Source organism: Podarcis liolepis (genome assembly GCF_965112155.1).
Source record: "Podarcis liolepis genome assembly, chromosome: 12".
NCBI classification, from domain to species: Eukaryota; Metazoa; Chordata; class Lepidosauria; order Squamata; family Lacertidae; genus Podarcis; species Podarcis liolepis.
This window is the reverse complement of record NC_139563.1, coordinates 25,477,897-25,492,658: the sequence shown is the minus strand read 5'-3', so window position 1 is coordinate 25,492,658 and position 14,762 is coordinate 25,477,897. Positions and strand designations below refer to the sequence as shown.

At 42.7% G+C, this 14,762-nt stretch overlaps 1 protein-coding gene across 2 annotated transcripts in view; it reads right to left on the bottom strand.

Annotated features, from left to right (window-relative positions):
* The window catches only part of ITGA8 (integrin subunit alpha 8), a 118,429-nt gene that overhangs the window by 50,030 nt on the left and 53,637 nt on the right, over positions 1–14,762 (bottom strand). For both annotated transcript variants that reach the window (XM_083467380.1, XM_083467381.1), the window contains exons 15-20: positions 13,677–13,784; positions 5,162–5,217; positions 3,803–3,957; positions 2,712–2,849; positions 2,138–2,205; positions 647–794 (exon numbers count right to left, since the gene is read on the bottom strand). In XM_083467380.1, the coding sequence (XP_083323506.1) occupies positions 647–794; positions 2,138–2,205; positions 2,712–2,849; positions 3,803–3,957; positions 5,162–5,217; positions 13,677–13,784 (673 nt within the window). The remainder of the gene's footprint in view (positions 1–646; positions 795–2,137; positions 2,206–2,711; positions 2,850–3,802; positions 3,958–5,161; positions 5,218–13,676; positions 13,785–14,762) is intronic.

Below are 14,762 nucleotides of genomic sequence, written 5' to 3'. Positions count from 1 at the left end.
AGTGAGTTTTGCATCAGTAGAACAGGCTAAAGAAGAGGAGCACGAAGTTATTTTCAACACAAGAAAAATATTTGATTCTCGAAAGGAAATTAACTTGGCACACCTTGGTTCCTTGGGGGGAGGGGAGGCGTGTCATGCTTTGAACTATCCAAAATAAAGTTCATGCTGTATCAGCTTGCAGGCTTTGTAGTTAGATGAATTGATATATGCTGCCCTGTAGTGAGCACATGAATTGTCTGTGTATTTAGGGGATAGAATTTCATCTCGGCTCCTCCAAAAGTGCCTCTAAACTTTTCAACTAAAACAAACTACGGCCAGCTCAGTTCAAGCTCCACTGCTGAACAACATTACAATAACCAGCCTTCCCTTGCCTGGTATCCTCCAGGTGATGTGGGACTACAAATCCCATCAGCCCCTGCCAGCATGGCCAATGGTCAGGGTGATAGAAGGCACCATATTGGGGGAGGCTACTATACATCTTTATGTGAATAATTTTGTTAATTAAAAAATATTATTTTTCAGGGCCTGCTATCCCACTTGGTTCAAATAAATATAATATCTATGACTGCCATTGCTTTCCTCCCGCAAAGTGCCTGTATAGGTTTCTGCTATGCAGCCTCTGCTAGGGAAAAGGAATACATGTTACCTTGCTGTTACGCTCGACACCGGTGTAATCTGCCTCTGGGGGTATCTTAATATGGAGCTCAGCCTCATAGGCACCTTCGCCTTCGTTTCTTGAGTTGATCATAAGCGTGACACAGTTTTCCTCCCCAATTATGATCTGATCTCTATCCCTGTAAGAAAGAAAGCTCATTTTCATAACAGGTTTTCAAAATACACAACAGTGCCAATTTCTCAGCAAACTGAGATCCCTTCAGCAGATGTGAGGAGTCATCCCTGTGTCATTATTGCCAAGCTGCACATTTCCTTTCACTTGTGACTTTCAATTAGGGTGGACATAATGACATAAGCAAAGCCTGCTGGGTCAGGCCTGTGGCCCATCTAGTCCACCAACCTCTTCTCATAGTGGCCAACCAGATGCCTATGGGAAACCAGGGAGCAGGATATGAACACAACAGCACTCTCCCCTCCTGTGGTTTCCAGCAGCTGATAATCGGAAGCATTACGGTGTCCAACTGTGGAGGTAGAGCCAAGGTAAAGGTAAAGGACCCCTGGATGGTTAAGTCCAGCCAAAGGCGACTATGGGGTTGTGGCACTCATCTCGCTTTCAGGCCGAGGGAGCCAGCGTTTGTCCCCAGACAGCTTTCCGGGTCATGTGGCCAGCATGACTAAACTTCTTCTGGCACAACAGACGGAAACCAGAGCGCACGGAAATGCTGTTTACCTTCCTGCTGCAGCAGTACCTATTTATCTACTTGCACTGGTGTACTTTTGAACAGCTAGGTTGGCAGAAGCTGGGACAAAGCAACGGAAGCTCACCCCATCGCAGGGATTTGAACCACCGACCTTCTGATCAGCAAGCCCAAGAGGCTCAGTGGTTTAGACCACAGCGCCGCCCGCGTCCCCTGGAGGTAGAGCATGGCCATCATGGCTAGTAGTCACTGACAGCCCTCTCCTCCATGCATCTGTCTAATCCTCTTTTAAAGCCATCCATGATGCTGGCCTTTACTGCACTGCAAAGGTGTACTTTGGAAAAAAGGATGCATGATGTTAGACTAGAATTGCTTTCAAGGAATGCCCTGAGGATGCAGGGTTTTTTTCACTCCCATCCTCGATCCAGACATGCTTCTCTGTAACAGTACCCTTTCAGCACTGTTGCCAGAAGAGAAGGCTGCAGCCTTGAGCAAAACCAATTACCCGTGGCTTTGCTCAGGAAGAATATCTAAAACATTTTTGCTGAAATAAGCAAAATCTGAGCAAGCAGAGCTGTTAAAGAAGTGGCTTTGTTTTGTTTTGTGTTTAGATGTGACAAACCTTTGAAGCTACACATTTACCAGCTGTAAAAAAAACACACCCTTAAAAGCTCATATCAGCATTCAATAGTTGAAATATCTGCTTCCTATCGGATGGGGCAATCTTGATGGGTTTCTCGTCCCCACCCCCTGCCCACATTTTTTTTTAATGAACACCTTTATTCCATTAAGTGCAAAACACAAGTTTATTTGCTCAAACTTACGGCACAGCGGAAAGTTTCAAGTCAGGAATGCACACGTTGTCTTCTCCACAATCCACAAGAATGTAAGCCTGCATTGTTCAAAACATGCATCACTCATGTTAGGGGCTCTGCTTGAAAGGAATCCCAGCCATTTCCTTTCCCTTCCTTCATGCTTGTTTGATAGCCATTAAAAATAAGTCCCTGAAAAGGCTGGATGCTTCCAAACCCCTGATTCCAATACAAAGAGCCAGTGGTGACTGGCTATATATGTAAAGGCATGTTAACGTACTGCATATTAAAAGAGTGAGCACATCTTTCTTTCATTGCTGCGAGGAATATGATTTACAGGCTGTTGCAGTTAGCTAGGGCTAAGAGAATGAGAACATTCAGGAAAAAACACAGGCTGAAAGAGGCTCGAGAAATTTCAGATAGGTCTGGTTCAATTAGCTCACCATAATGAACAAATTAAGCTCTTGTTGCGCACACTGAAAGAATGCTGAAACCCTGAACAAAGCTGCGTATAAAAGATGCCACACAGCATGGTAGCTTTCGTTAGCTGTTCGGAGGCATAAGAAATACGCATGCAAGACCCTACCTGCTCCCCGATGTAGTTTTCTTGGTAATAGTTCAATATTGGGTCCACAGCTGAACCACCTGAAAAGGTGGATTCATCCAAGCTGTAGTTCAAACTAATGCTGATTGGAGACAACTTATCTCGGTATTCAGTTTCATCCTGCGGGAGAGAAATCACATAGAAACTCTTCACTTACATTGCACTTCATTAATGTACTCTGTGTGTGTGTGTGTGTGTGTGTGTGTGTGTGTGTGTGTGTAGCCTTTGTTTCAGCAATGAAGCAATTAATCTCCTGATCCTATGACTGTCTACTAAGAAGTGAGGACCACTGGATTTAGTTCAGCTAGGTAAGTTTGCAGACGAATGCAGCTAAAGTCTCCAAAACTTTAGTCTCCAAAAAGGACAAAGAGCACGTTACCTCACTTATAGCAAAGTTCCCAAAACACACTGCTTCTGCAATAGCCACACTTGAGAAGCAGGTTGCTAATCTGTGCAGAGCCAGAACTATTTCAAAGCAGTAGTCTGCCATGATGTTGTACTTCTAAAGAGCTCAGTCCCCACAAGCTCTTTGCTGAAATGGAAGCAGCACACATGTGACCTATGGAAGGAATAGTGTTGATGTGTTCCATAGGAAAGGAGTCACATGCATCGGTTTCGAAAAATTCTCCACCATTACCTATAACATTCCCTTGTCGGTAACCCAAAGGTGCCACCCAAACCCACTTGAGCAGATTGCTTTATCATTTGAATTGTCAAAATAACTCCAACTTGTTCATAATCAATAGCGTCTCTTTTTGAGTCTTTCTGAAAAGCTGCTCTCAGAAAACCAGTGATAACAAATTGTTTCCCCAGATCAGAAAGACCAGTGAGATAAAAGCACATATATATATATTGGGAACTAACCTATAGAACCCTCACAGTATAAGAGTTGCCTCTGATATGGTAGTACAGCTCTTTCCACATCTGTAAAAACATCTGCCCATACAATGTGGGGATGTACTTATATTAGTTCTGTTGACAGTCCTAGTTTAATCATCTAGATAGTGACTATATTCTGAAAGAATTGCTCCCAAAGCAATAATTTTCTGGAAACAGCAAAGAGCAAAACTTACTCTGAGATAAACCACAAAGTCCTTGCAAGTGAGCCGCTTCTGCCTGTCTATTGTGAAGAGGAAGACATGCTGGGACTGATGGTAATCAAGCAAGAGGGCACGCTTAACAGCTCCTTTCACTTTTAACACATCTAGCTGGAGTTCAGCTCTCAGAGCTAAAGAGAATGTAAGCAAACCAAACATCATAAAAACAGTCAATTGGATGTTCCACTTCAAATTCTGATCTGGTTTTACAGATAGCTTATTATTTTTGTTTTATCAACATCCATATTTCTGACAGAAGTTCACCATTTGTTCAGTTGACCAATGACTGTTTCCCAAAAGGAAATGGTCCAGATACTGGACAATGACTGTCATTACAGCACAAACTGACCATTTCAAAATAGTGTACAAAAATGCAAGCAATATTCTTTCAAGTAAAACGTTTTAATCAAGTACGGTAATAGCACTCAGCATGATGAGGTAAATGCCAGGGACCAGGCAATGCCCTTTCCCAAGGAACTCTGGGAATTGTAGTTCTGAGAGGGAAACAGAGGTCTCCTAACAATTCTCACCACCCTTAACAAACTACAGTTCCCTGAGTTCTTTGGGCAAAGCCGTGACCGCTTAAAGTGGTATGATACTGCTTCAATTGTACAATACAGATGGTGCCTACATTTGTAAAACCAGGGCTTTTCTTCATGGGGAACTCATAGGAACTCAATTCTGGCTCCGCTCTGGTGGGTGCCATTGCCATTCTAAGAGAACAAGGGAGGTGTTCATGGTGAGTTCCGGCACCTCTTTTTAAAAGAAAAATAACACTATGTAAAACCCAATCCATCTGGTTTCTTTCAGGTTCAAGGACTGTGATTAGTACAAGGAGGCTGAATGCCTAGATGGGCATTCCCAGTGACTTCTAGAACCCAACTGGGCATGAAGTTAATAATCCCAGTGTGGGCTCTGGGACTTCCCTTTAATGAAAACAGCACCTTTGGAGAGTCAATATTTGTCAGGACTGTGGCAAGGAGAGGCAGAGTGAAATTCCCCCTTCCCACCCAGATGGTGCTCAGGCTTCCCCATGGCTGCTATTTTCATAGAACTCCCACATAGCTCAGTCAGCAGAGCGTGAGACTCAGGGCCGTGGGTTCAAGCCCCATGATGGGCAAAAGATTCCCACATTTGAGGGGGTTGGGCTAGATGACCCTCATGGTCCCTCCCAACTCTGCAATTCTATGATTCTTTGACCAACAATTGAGGTTGTGTCTAGTTCGGCCCTAATGGAGCTTAACAGGGCAGGTATTGAAGGCAAGTTTCACTATGGCAACAGAAAGTCAGCTAATCTTAAACCACAATCTTTAAACAGATGTTAAAAAGTCTTACCTATTTTTTCTGAAATGCCTGGACCTTCAAAAGCCACACAGACGGTTACAGTAAAACTACAAAGGAAATGGGAAGAATAACATTAGAAGGTAAGGAGAGCCTACTGGACCAGGTCAGTGTCCCATCTAGTCCAGTGTCCTGTTCTCCCAGTGGCCAAACAGATACCATGGCAGGCCCCAAAGCAGGACCTGAGCTCAAGAGCGCCCTCTCTCCCTGCAGTTTCCAGCAAATATTCAGAAGCATACTGCCTCTGACAGTGGATGTAGAGCACAGTCATCAGGGTTAGTAGCCATTGGTAGCCCAATCCTCCATGAATTTCATGGAATCTCTCTTCTAAAGCTGTCCACAGTGCACTTGTTGAAATTCTGCATAGGAATATAGCTGTATCTATATATCATGACTTTTGGGTTTTGTTTCTCTCTTTTCAAAACTGCCATAGAAAGTAACCTGCTCAAGATCCATGACATGGCCACCATTTTGAATTAATAACTATTCCATCTCCACAAAGACCTTAGGAGGGAACTCTAATTCTGTAAAAATAACTTGGGTTTTTCTCTAAACTACAATTCTCTGAACCTTTACTGAATGATCATGCTCATGAAACCAAATGATTTTAAATGGAAGCCTTGGAAAAATAGAGGCCTCAAGACTTCAAGCAAGCCATCTTGGGCATAACTGCTATTGAAGAAACTGGAAGTTTGCCCTCTCATGCATTTCCTATGAGGAAAGAGCATTAAACTCCTTCTCTTGTACCTCGCCTACAGAAGACAATGGAAGTCTGGCATGTGCAGGCCTTAGATTATTTTATTTATTACATTTATTTATCACATGGAGTTCAAAGTGGCGTAAGTAGCTCTCATTAAAGTTTATTCTCTCAATAACCCTGTTAGGGAGGTTGGGCTGAAAGACAGAGACTGGTCAAAGGTCACCCAGTGAGCTTTGAACCTGTTTACATGTGCTTAAATGAACTGATCTTCAGTCTATAAAGCTGGCATGAACCAGCTAAGATAAATATGGGCCTATCTTCTAAGTCCAATCACACCAGGAACATAATTTAAGCTAAATATTTGATATAACACATTTCTTCTGACATACCAAGTCAGACTTTCAAGCCAAGCAATTCTTTTTTAGATAGAACATCCCAAGTCATAAATTGAGAAGCAGTTGAGCTGCAAGACAATCCTTTGCATTATGAAAAGATAAATTTTTAATCAGGCTATGCTAAAAAGGCTTTCACAAACAACCACAGATGGATGTTAAATCATTATAACCAACTCTATCCTGCTAGAAAAGTACAATTTCCTGTTAATCAGTGTTGCTGGAAATCCATCATTTGTGACTTGCTCCTGATGACAGGTCAATCTATGTGTTCAGAGGTGAAACTTGAAAAACAAAACCCCTTGTGAAAATTAAACAGGATAGCACGGAAATGTTCTCTATACAAAAGCTGAAAAATCTTCTTTGGTGATTCCATTTTTTTGGGGGGGGGGAATGTTATAATTTTATCATTTTACAAAAACTGCAGATTAAGTAGAAGACAGCTTCTTGGGCAAGACCTACTGTTCTTGCATTAGTCATTTTTATTTTCAGTTCCAAGTTACTAAATACATATCTACGGACACTAGAAGTTCAAAACCAGCAACATCACCTCTGGAACAACCTCTAATCTTATTAGAATTCCGTATCAGCTTCCTCTGACAGTCTTGCTGAAAAAGGACCACATCTGGGTTTCATATAACGTGCTTGACCTTATTCCACTTCTTCCTCCAGGGCAAACAATTTGCCACATATCATTAAGCAGGGCTTTCCCATAAACTCCAATGGTTGTTATGAAGGGTTATTTCAGAGCCTTGAAGAACCCCCAAATTCTGACCCATTTCCTTTGGAATTGCCAAGAGATGAATAACCTAATATTGCTTAATTTATGGAGCAGTGCAGAGTAGGAAATAATGGACATGACATGCATATGATCTAATGACTAAACCTGATCACAAATAAAAACTTTATTATAGGGCAAACTGATCAACAATGCAGGACGTGTAAGGGAGACTGAATGGTTTTGAAATAGAAAAACGATTCACCCGTATAGGTAGAATTAGTGAAACCTTTATATCTCCATTACTCATATGCCCAGTCCCTGATCCTCAACAGATTTCATGACTCCACACATTCCCTGCCAAGAATGCTGAAGAAATCACCATTTGTACACCACAATTTCTGTCTCTCAAGCTATTTTACAGTTTGCTTGTTTTCCTCTTCCCTCCTCATCCATTTTACTTTTGTGTTGGGCCCTTTAAATTGTAAGCCTGTGGTCAGGGAGCGACTGCCTTATTTTTATTTTTATGAAAGCTGCTCTGGGAAAGTTTTTGTTTTAATGAAGCACCTTTACCCTTTCACCTCTATCTAGAACTCAGCTGCCAAAATCAATTATGTCTCATACTGCTCAGATCATGCAACACTCCTCTTCAAATTCCTAGAATGGCTCTCCATTCCTTCTGCACTGAGAACAAAGTTTTTGTCTTTAGTTTTAGAACACTTCATATCCTTGGCCCACTCTGATTACTAACAATAAACTATGGTGTTTTTCAAAAAATATATGTGAAAGACTACAGGAAAACCTCAGGCTTGCATACTCCGGCCCCACTCTCCTGGGACAGCAATAAGGAGATTGGAAGCTTTTGCTTCCATTTTCAACCAACTGCAATTCTGGGTTATGTTCAAACCCGGATAAACTGTTGTTAGGCTTAACTACGACTGATGGAAAACAAGACAACCTCAAATCTTGGTTTATGAAGCTGCCTCTCATGGGACCTGACACCAGGGGTTACCAATTCCCCGAGGAAGACTCAGAGAATAAAGTATGCTTCACCCGGAAGATATTGCCCTACCATTGTTCTTGGACTTAGAAGATGAGTGCTCCAACTTCCTGACCAGGCAGAAGTCAACAGATACAAAATCAGGCACCACTGCTCTAATAACCAAAGGGATGTGTGGCCAACTATAGCTTTTCTGCTCAGGCAGCAATATGAGGGAAGGCACAAATCAGAAGGACCCATTGGGAGCTGTCCGTGGTTCTGCCCTCCCTGCCCTTTATTTAAGACTTCTCGGAGTCTGTCTGACATAGCCTGCTCAGAAGTCACTTGGCATGACCACATCTACATCTGAAGGCAGCCCTGTTTAGGGAAGCTTTTAATGTTTGATGGATCACTGTATTTTAATATTTTGTTGGAAGCCGTCTAGAGTGGCTGGGGAAGCCCAGCCAGATGGGTGGGGTATAAATAATAAATTATTATTATTAATAATATAAATTATATTAATTTATAAATAATAAATTATTGCAGGGAACTGCAAGCCTCAGCCCCAATAAAAGACGATTCTGGGTTGTTTCAATAAGCCACCAGTTTAGGGTTTGGACATAAGAGGAAACTATGGTTAACTGGAAAGAGAAACAAGAGTTTCCAAGATGGGAGGAGGGAATGCATGAGCCTGAGACTCATGAACATAATGATGAACCATAGTTTATTGTTATGCTTCAATGCAGCCACAAACTGTGCATTTCTTTCCATGCAAATAACCATTGTTCCTCCCACTCTGACATCCTTGGCTACCTCTCCTGCTCCATTTTCCTATGCTGCTCTTATGCTTGGAAGTCCCATCAAGAACTCCAATGTGGTATCACTTCTTGCACTCCTTTCAAGTCCCTCTTCTTCTTCACTAAGTCCTCATCCCCCAGCCTACACAAATCCCTAAGTATTTGATACTACCTTTGACCATATTCATCCCTCGCTGTTCTTGACTCTTCCATTCCTCCGCTATGGAAAGGAAAATGCTGAAACTAAGGTGCTGTACTTTAAGAAGCTGGCAGAGAAGTCAAACTGACTGCAGTGAACCGGGAGGGTTTATGACCATGGAGATTAATTTATAACTCTGTACAAAAACACATGCACATCCAGACCTATTCATAAATGCCAGCTTTAGAACAATTAACGGATGGAAAAAAACTCTTCCATGTAAAGTTTGCATTGTTTTGGTGGCAAAGGGTCTAACACTTCACCCTGACAGTAAGGGGCTGATAAAAGATCTGTACAATGGACAACTGTAGATGAAGACAGATCTTATAAACTAGAAATTTCCTTCCCTTGGCCCGGGGTTACTCAAGGAGGTCAGACTAAAGCAACTCTTATTTCCCTTCAACCTTGCCAGTGAATTTTCACACATACAAATCTGTATAAAGACAGGAACATTTGCAATATATATTTGTAAGACAATATGTTTCCTCATTTGTGATCTGCCCCCAACTATTTCTGCTTAAAGTGTAATGCTGCAAATGTTTACTTGAAGCTAAGCCCTACTATATTCATTAGACCTCACTCCCTAATAAGTGTGTGTAGGTAGGATTGCCTCCTGACATACTGTTACAATATGCCTTCATGCCTTCAGGATGTTCAGACTGCAAAAATGTTTACAATTGCTCAGATCAATAAAGATAAATGATTAAACTCCACTACGGTTTGAGTTTCTAATTCAGGACTGGGGAAACTCAGGTCTGAGGGCCAAATACAGCTCTCCAGGCTTCTCTATCTGGTCCTTAGGACTCTCCCCAGGCCACAGCCCTCCTTGAGTGTTCTTGCCTCTTGGTTGTCTGGATGGAGGACAGAGAGGGGTGTATGTGTAGAAACTAGCCTACTGCTATCTGCATTCATTGCTCCACCCACGTTTGTCCCTGGCCCTGCCCACCAGTGTCATGTGACTCCCCAGACGGTTGCCCAGCTGAAAATGCACTCCTTGGGTCTGAAAAAGGTTCCTTGCCCTTGTCCTGATTCAATGCCTACAATGATCCCAAGAGAGAAACTGGTTGTCCTCGTATCATAAAGCAGGGATGGGGAAGAAACACAAGTCAGTTCACGTTTAGAATTGAATTAATCAGATCTGCGCTTTCTGAAGCAACATGAGAAGCAAAACACAGCCATCCTTCAAAATTCAGTTGTCCAAATCTTGCAATGCGGCTCTCCAACCAATGTTTGCAAAAATGCGTATGTTAGGGGGATATGTGTATATTAAAATGAATATATTAGTGAAAATGCACTAGAGAGATTGCTTGTATAAATGTGCACCTTAGTCAAAAGTGTAGTGAAAAAATTGTTTATGAATTTGTACAAAAATTCGCCTTTTTATTTTATTTTAAAGTACACATTGCTGGAGAAACCTAGGGAACTGAATTTAAAATTGGAAAAATGAGAAACGGAGAGAACCAAAATTGACCGATCCTCCCATGTCTTATATGAGGCCTGTTTGGGTATACTGACCACATGTAAAGATTACATACAAGCGCAGCAGGGGTGAATGTGCTAAGCTCTGACTCCCTATTAGAGGGTGAAGTCTGAAGCAGGGAGCCTCCTCTATGCATGGAGGTTCCTGTGTGATTTAGAACCTTACGGAAGTGGGGTTCTAGATCACACAGGGAGTCTTTGGGAATAGGAGAAGCTCCTTGCTTCAGGCTTTGCTCTCCAACTCATGGAGACTGGTGGGAATAGTCACATGGGGGTGGAGCGTAGCAAGTTAATTTCTGCTCACATGTAGCCTTTACCTGTGAACAGGATGTCCAAACAGGATGCTCCTGAAAATGAATGCGAAGCCACCCCAAAAAACCTAGTGTTTATTTGGATCCAAATCAGAGCCACTCCTCTCAAAATCTTTTGCACTTGGGACAGCTGAGTACAAAAATGGACTGAGAAAAAAATTTAAATTTGTAAGAAATCCTTAAGGTGCAGTCACCTTTGCTTAGCTGTAATTTACAAGGGTGGGGGAACCCAGCTTCTCCCCCCTGTTTATAACTTCGCATTTTAACACATTTTAAGGCATGCTTGGTTTTAACAACATATTGGGGAGTTTTTCTGTCTCTGTAGGAAAACAAAGCATACACATTTTAATAACAATTTCCCACATGGTTAAAACAATATTTGCCTTATACTGGGATAGTGTACAGTAATCCAAATCTTTAGACTCCCTGAGCTTTTTCTGGTTAAGATGACCTCCTTTCATTCATTTTATTTTGAAATGTCAATCAACGGGCATTTTGCACAAGTTGCACAGCTGGCTAAGAGATACAGAAATCTATCCCATGGGGCAGAGGAAATATTTGTCTGTTGGAGTTTCCCTAATAATTGTTTGCATATGTACAACACGAGGTTATAACAACTACAGAGAAAAATTACAGCATAGAAAACTAACAGCTGCTCTTCCATCATTTCGAAGACAGGATTAAAAAGTTTTATAGCCGGAGTAAAAACCTTTAGGGAAGCATATTTTATAACAAAATGGTCAGGACCATAACCATCTATCTGTTGTGGCACCTATATAACATATACGATTATATATATCTATGAGAACATACACGTTGAAGCAGTTCCTTTCCCATGGAGTCAAGTTTCTACAGAGGTAGCAGAAATCAGAATATTATTCTGGTGCCTCCAGACCTTCAGAACCAATGCAGGTGAATAAGAATCCTGAGATGGCAGAACGGACTGTGCCATGTCAGAATGTAGGCGAGGAATAACATTTTGAATGCTCTCCCACATAATAATTCTCTGCAACTGAAAACAACAACAATAGCACACCAGGGAAAAGAATTCTAGCCCACACCACTTCCTCTACACCAGTTTTCTTCTTGCACGGGCAATTTTTGTTTCCCCCCCAATAGCGGAGCAATTAAAAAATGTTATTCCCTCATGATGGTCTGAAGTGGAACATTCCATTTTTTAACCTCATGACTGCGCCAGTGCTTCATGCACACCTCGTTCTGATACATGTATAGATCAGGCATAAGCATAGTGTTACGATGGATCCATTTATTGATCCTAGCCAAGATTTCAGAATACCCCAAAAGGAGGGGGTCTACTGAACTTGTAGACTTGAGTGCCTTCTGGGGATAAAAGAGTCAGGTAGCTTTTAAAAAAATAATAATCTATGTCTTCCTATGGACCCAGATACAATAAAACTGTAAAATATTTGTTGTTTGCTTGAAACTTCAAGCGCTGGTGTCCATTACTTCTGATGGTTCTGACAGACCCACAAATGTCAGTACCCTGGAGAATCCAATTCACATAGTTTACACCACAGCTTGCATTTACATTCCTGCAGAGCAGGCTTCCTCTAACTTTGGACTGCCTATAGGTTTTCAGGAATGTTACAACTCTTCGTATATAAGAAGCTGAAAGAGCACTTCCTGGTTATGGCATTCCATGTGGTGGGTATTACACTTAAAAGCATCTGACCCTGCGCTTCAGTCCAAGCACACACAACATCTCACTGTCAGTGACAAAAGTCACCCAGCGCCTGCAGGCCTGGCAGGAACACATGGAGTCATGGTGTCTTGGACAAATGTGTAAACCAGGGGTCAGCAAACTTACCGTGTCCTGGGCCAGTGTCTCCAGCGCCGATTGTGTGGCAGGTTGGAGGGCGTGGGAGCGCTTGCCCTTACGTGTGTGCACACGCTATTTCCGGCGCACTTCCGGGTCGGAGGAGCACCGGAAATAGCTTGTGTGCATGTGCACGGGCCTCCTCCGACCCGGATGTGCACCAGAAATAACGCTTGCGCATGCGCAAATAACGCTTGCACATGCGCACAAGCTATTTCTGGTGCTCCTCTGACCCGGAAGTGGGCAGCCTCACAGCGCAGCGCCAGTAAGAGTGGGCGGCAGCAGCGGGCAGCGGGGGTCGCCGCGGGCCGGATAAACGAGTCCCTCGGGCCTTATCTGGCCCATGGGCCTTAGTTTGGGGACCCCTGATGTAAACTATGCAGTGATTTCATAATCCAATTCAAGATTCTGTATCATGGACAGGTGTGATTTGCTCCCCCAAAATGTTTAATCTATTTAACAGCTGCCATTGGGTTTTATTTATTGAGCAGGAACTATGGAGTTTCAAGATCATAAGGTTAAGAGGACAGTCATAAGAACATAAGAAGAGCCTGCTGGATCAGGCCAATGGCCCATCTAGCATCCTGTTCTCATGGTGGTCAACCAGATGCCTATGGGAAGCCTGCAAGGAGAGCCTGAATGCAACAGCTCTCTTTCCTGCTGTAGTTTCCAGCAACTGGAATTCAGAAGCTTAATGCCTCCAGCAGTGGAGCTGGAGCACAGCCACCATGGCTGGTAGCCATTGTTAGCCTCATCTTCCATGGACTTGTCTAATCCTCTTTCGAAGCCAGCCAAGTTGGCGACCGTCACTGCCTCCTGTTGGAAGCGAATTCCGTAGTTTAACTATGCAGCAATAGAAAGCAGCTTAAAATGGGAGGGGAAATGCCATGGCCCTGACATCTTGGGCTGCCAGCGCACAGTTCTGGTGCACAGATGCTCACCTGCAAGCCGTCCTCACCCACTTCAGCGGAGGAGCTCTGTGAGCACACAGAGATGTGCCTCCTCTAAGATACGCATACAAAGGGGCTCAGTGCACAGAGTGCCGTGGATGTAAGACTCTGGTGTGAAAGACTCATCTGTTGTTATTGCCAACTTACCAAGCCACCAAAGTCACTGAGCCGGGAAGCTGGCAGGTTTTATTTTCTGGATTTACAATCACCGGCGTAAGCAAGAGCTGCGCATCGACTGTCACCACCGGCCTGGCTCTGCAGGGGAGAAAAGCAAAAGCTGAGCATGTAGAAAAGGAACAAGAGACAATAGAAGAGAGGAAGAAGAATATTCAGTTACTGTGGATGTTAATTACATGTGGGACCACAGAAAGCATGAGTCACACTTCCTGTATTAGTGCATATCGTAAACAATCAAACTCCTGCTGGGAGGTGCACACACAGTGCCCACATTAGGAGCACACACATTTTTCCACAGGGACAGTGTGCAAGCCCACGCTTTGGAGGTTAATGACTCATTCATGTTCCCTGTGTTTGTATATCTGATTAAGATCTAGCCTAATTCTGTTAAGAGAGATTTGCTAAATGCATCTATGCACAAAGAGGCAAACCCGCGCGTGCGGACAAGGCTAATATTATTAGAGCAATATATACACCACTTCCCAGCCAAAGCTTTAAAGTGTTGCCTTATACAGCTCTAACATGATGCAATATAAAACAATTGTAAATCCAGTAAAATAAGCAGCACAGACATCAAAGGTACATTAAAAATTGCTTACACACAAAGCAAGTGCACAGGAATTCTCTAAATATTTTCCTGAGCAGGATGGTCTCACATTACCTTTTGAAGGGCTGGAGGATCAGGAAAAGGGAAGCTTCTTCTTTGGGAAATATATTCCACAAAGAATGAATTACCACTGTTAAGACCTGTTTGAACCTACCCCTGATTTCACTGTTATAGCAGAGAGGACTTATAACAGCGGCCTTGAATTTACATTTTAATGACAGCTTTATTCACAAAACAAGAGATGGCGTTAGTGTTGATCATACTCTGAATAGGCTCACTGAAATCAATGATCTTAAGTGCATTTCAGTGCAGCAACTGTGGGCATAACTTAGTTGAATGTCACCCAGTGTTTCTCTTAAAGCCCAGCATGTGAGTCTACCATTGACATTTCACTTGTGAATTCATGGGCTTCCTGTATGTAATGAAGTGTCCTGAATGTGTGTATAAGA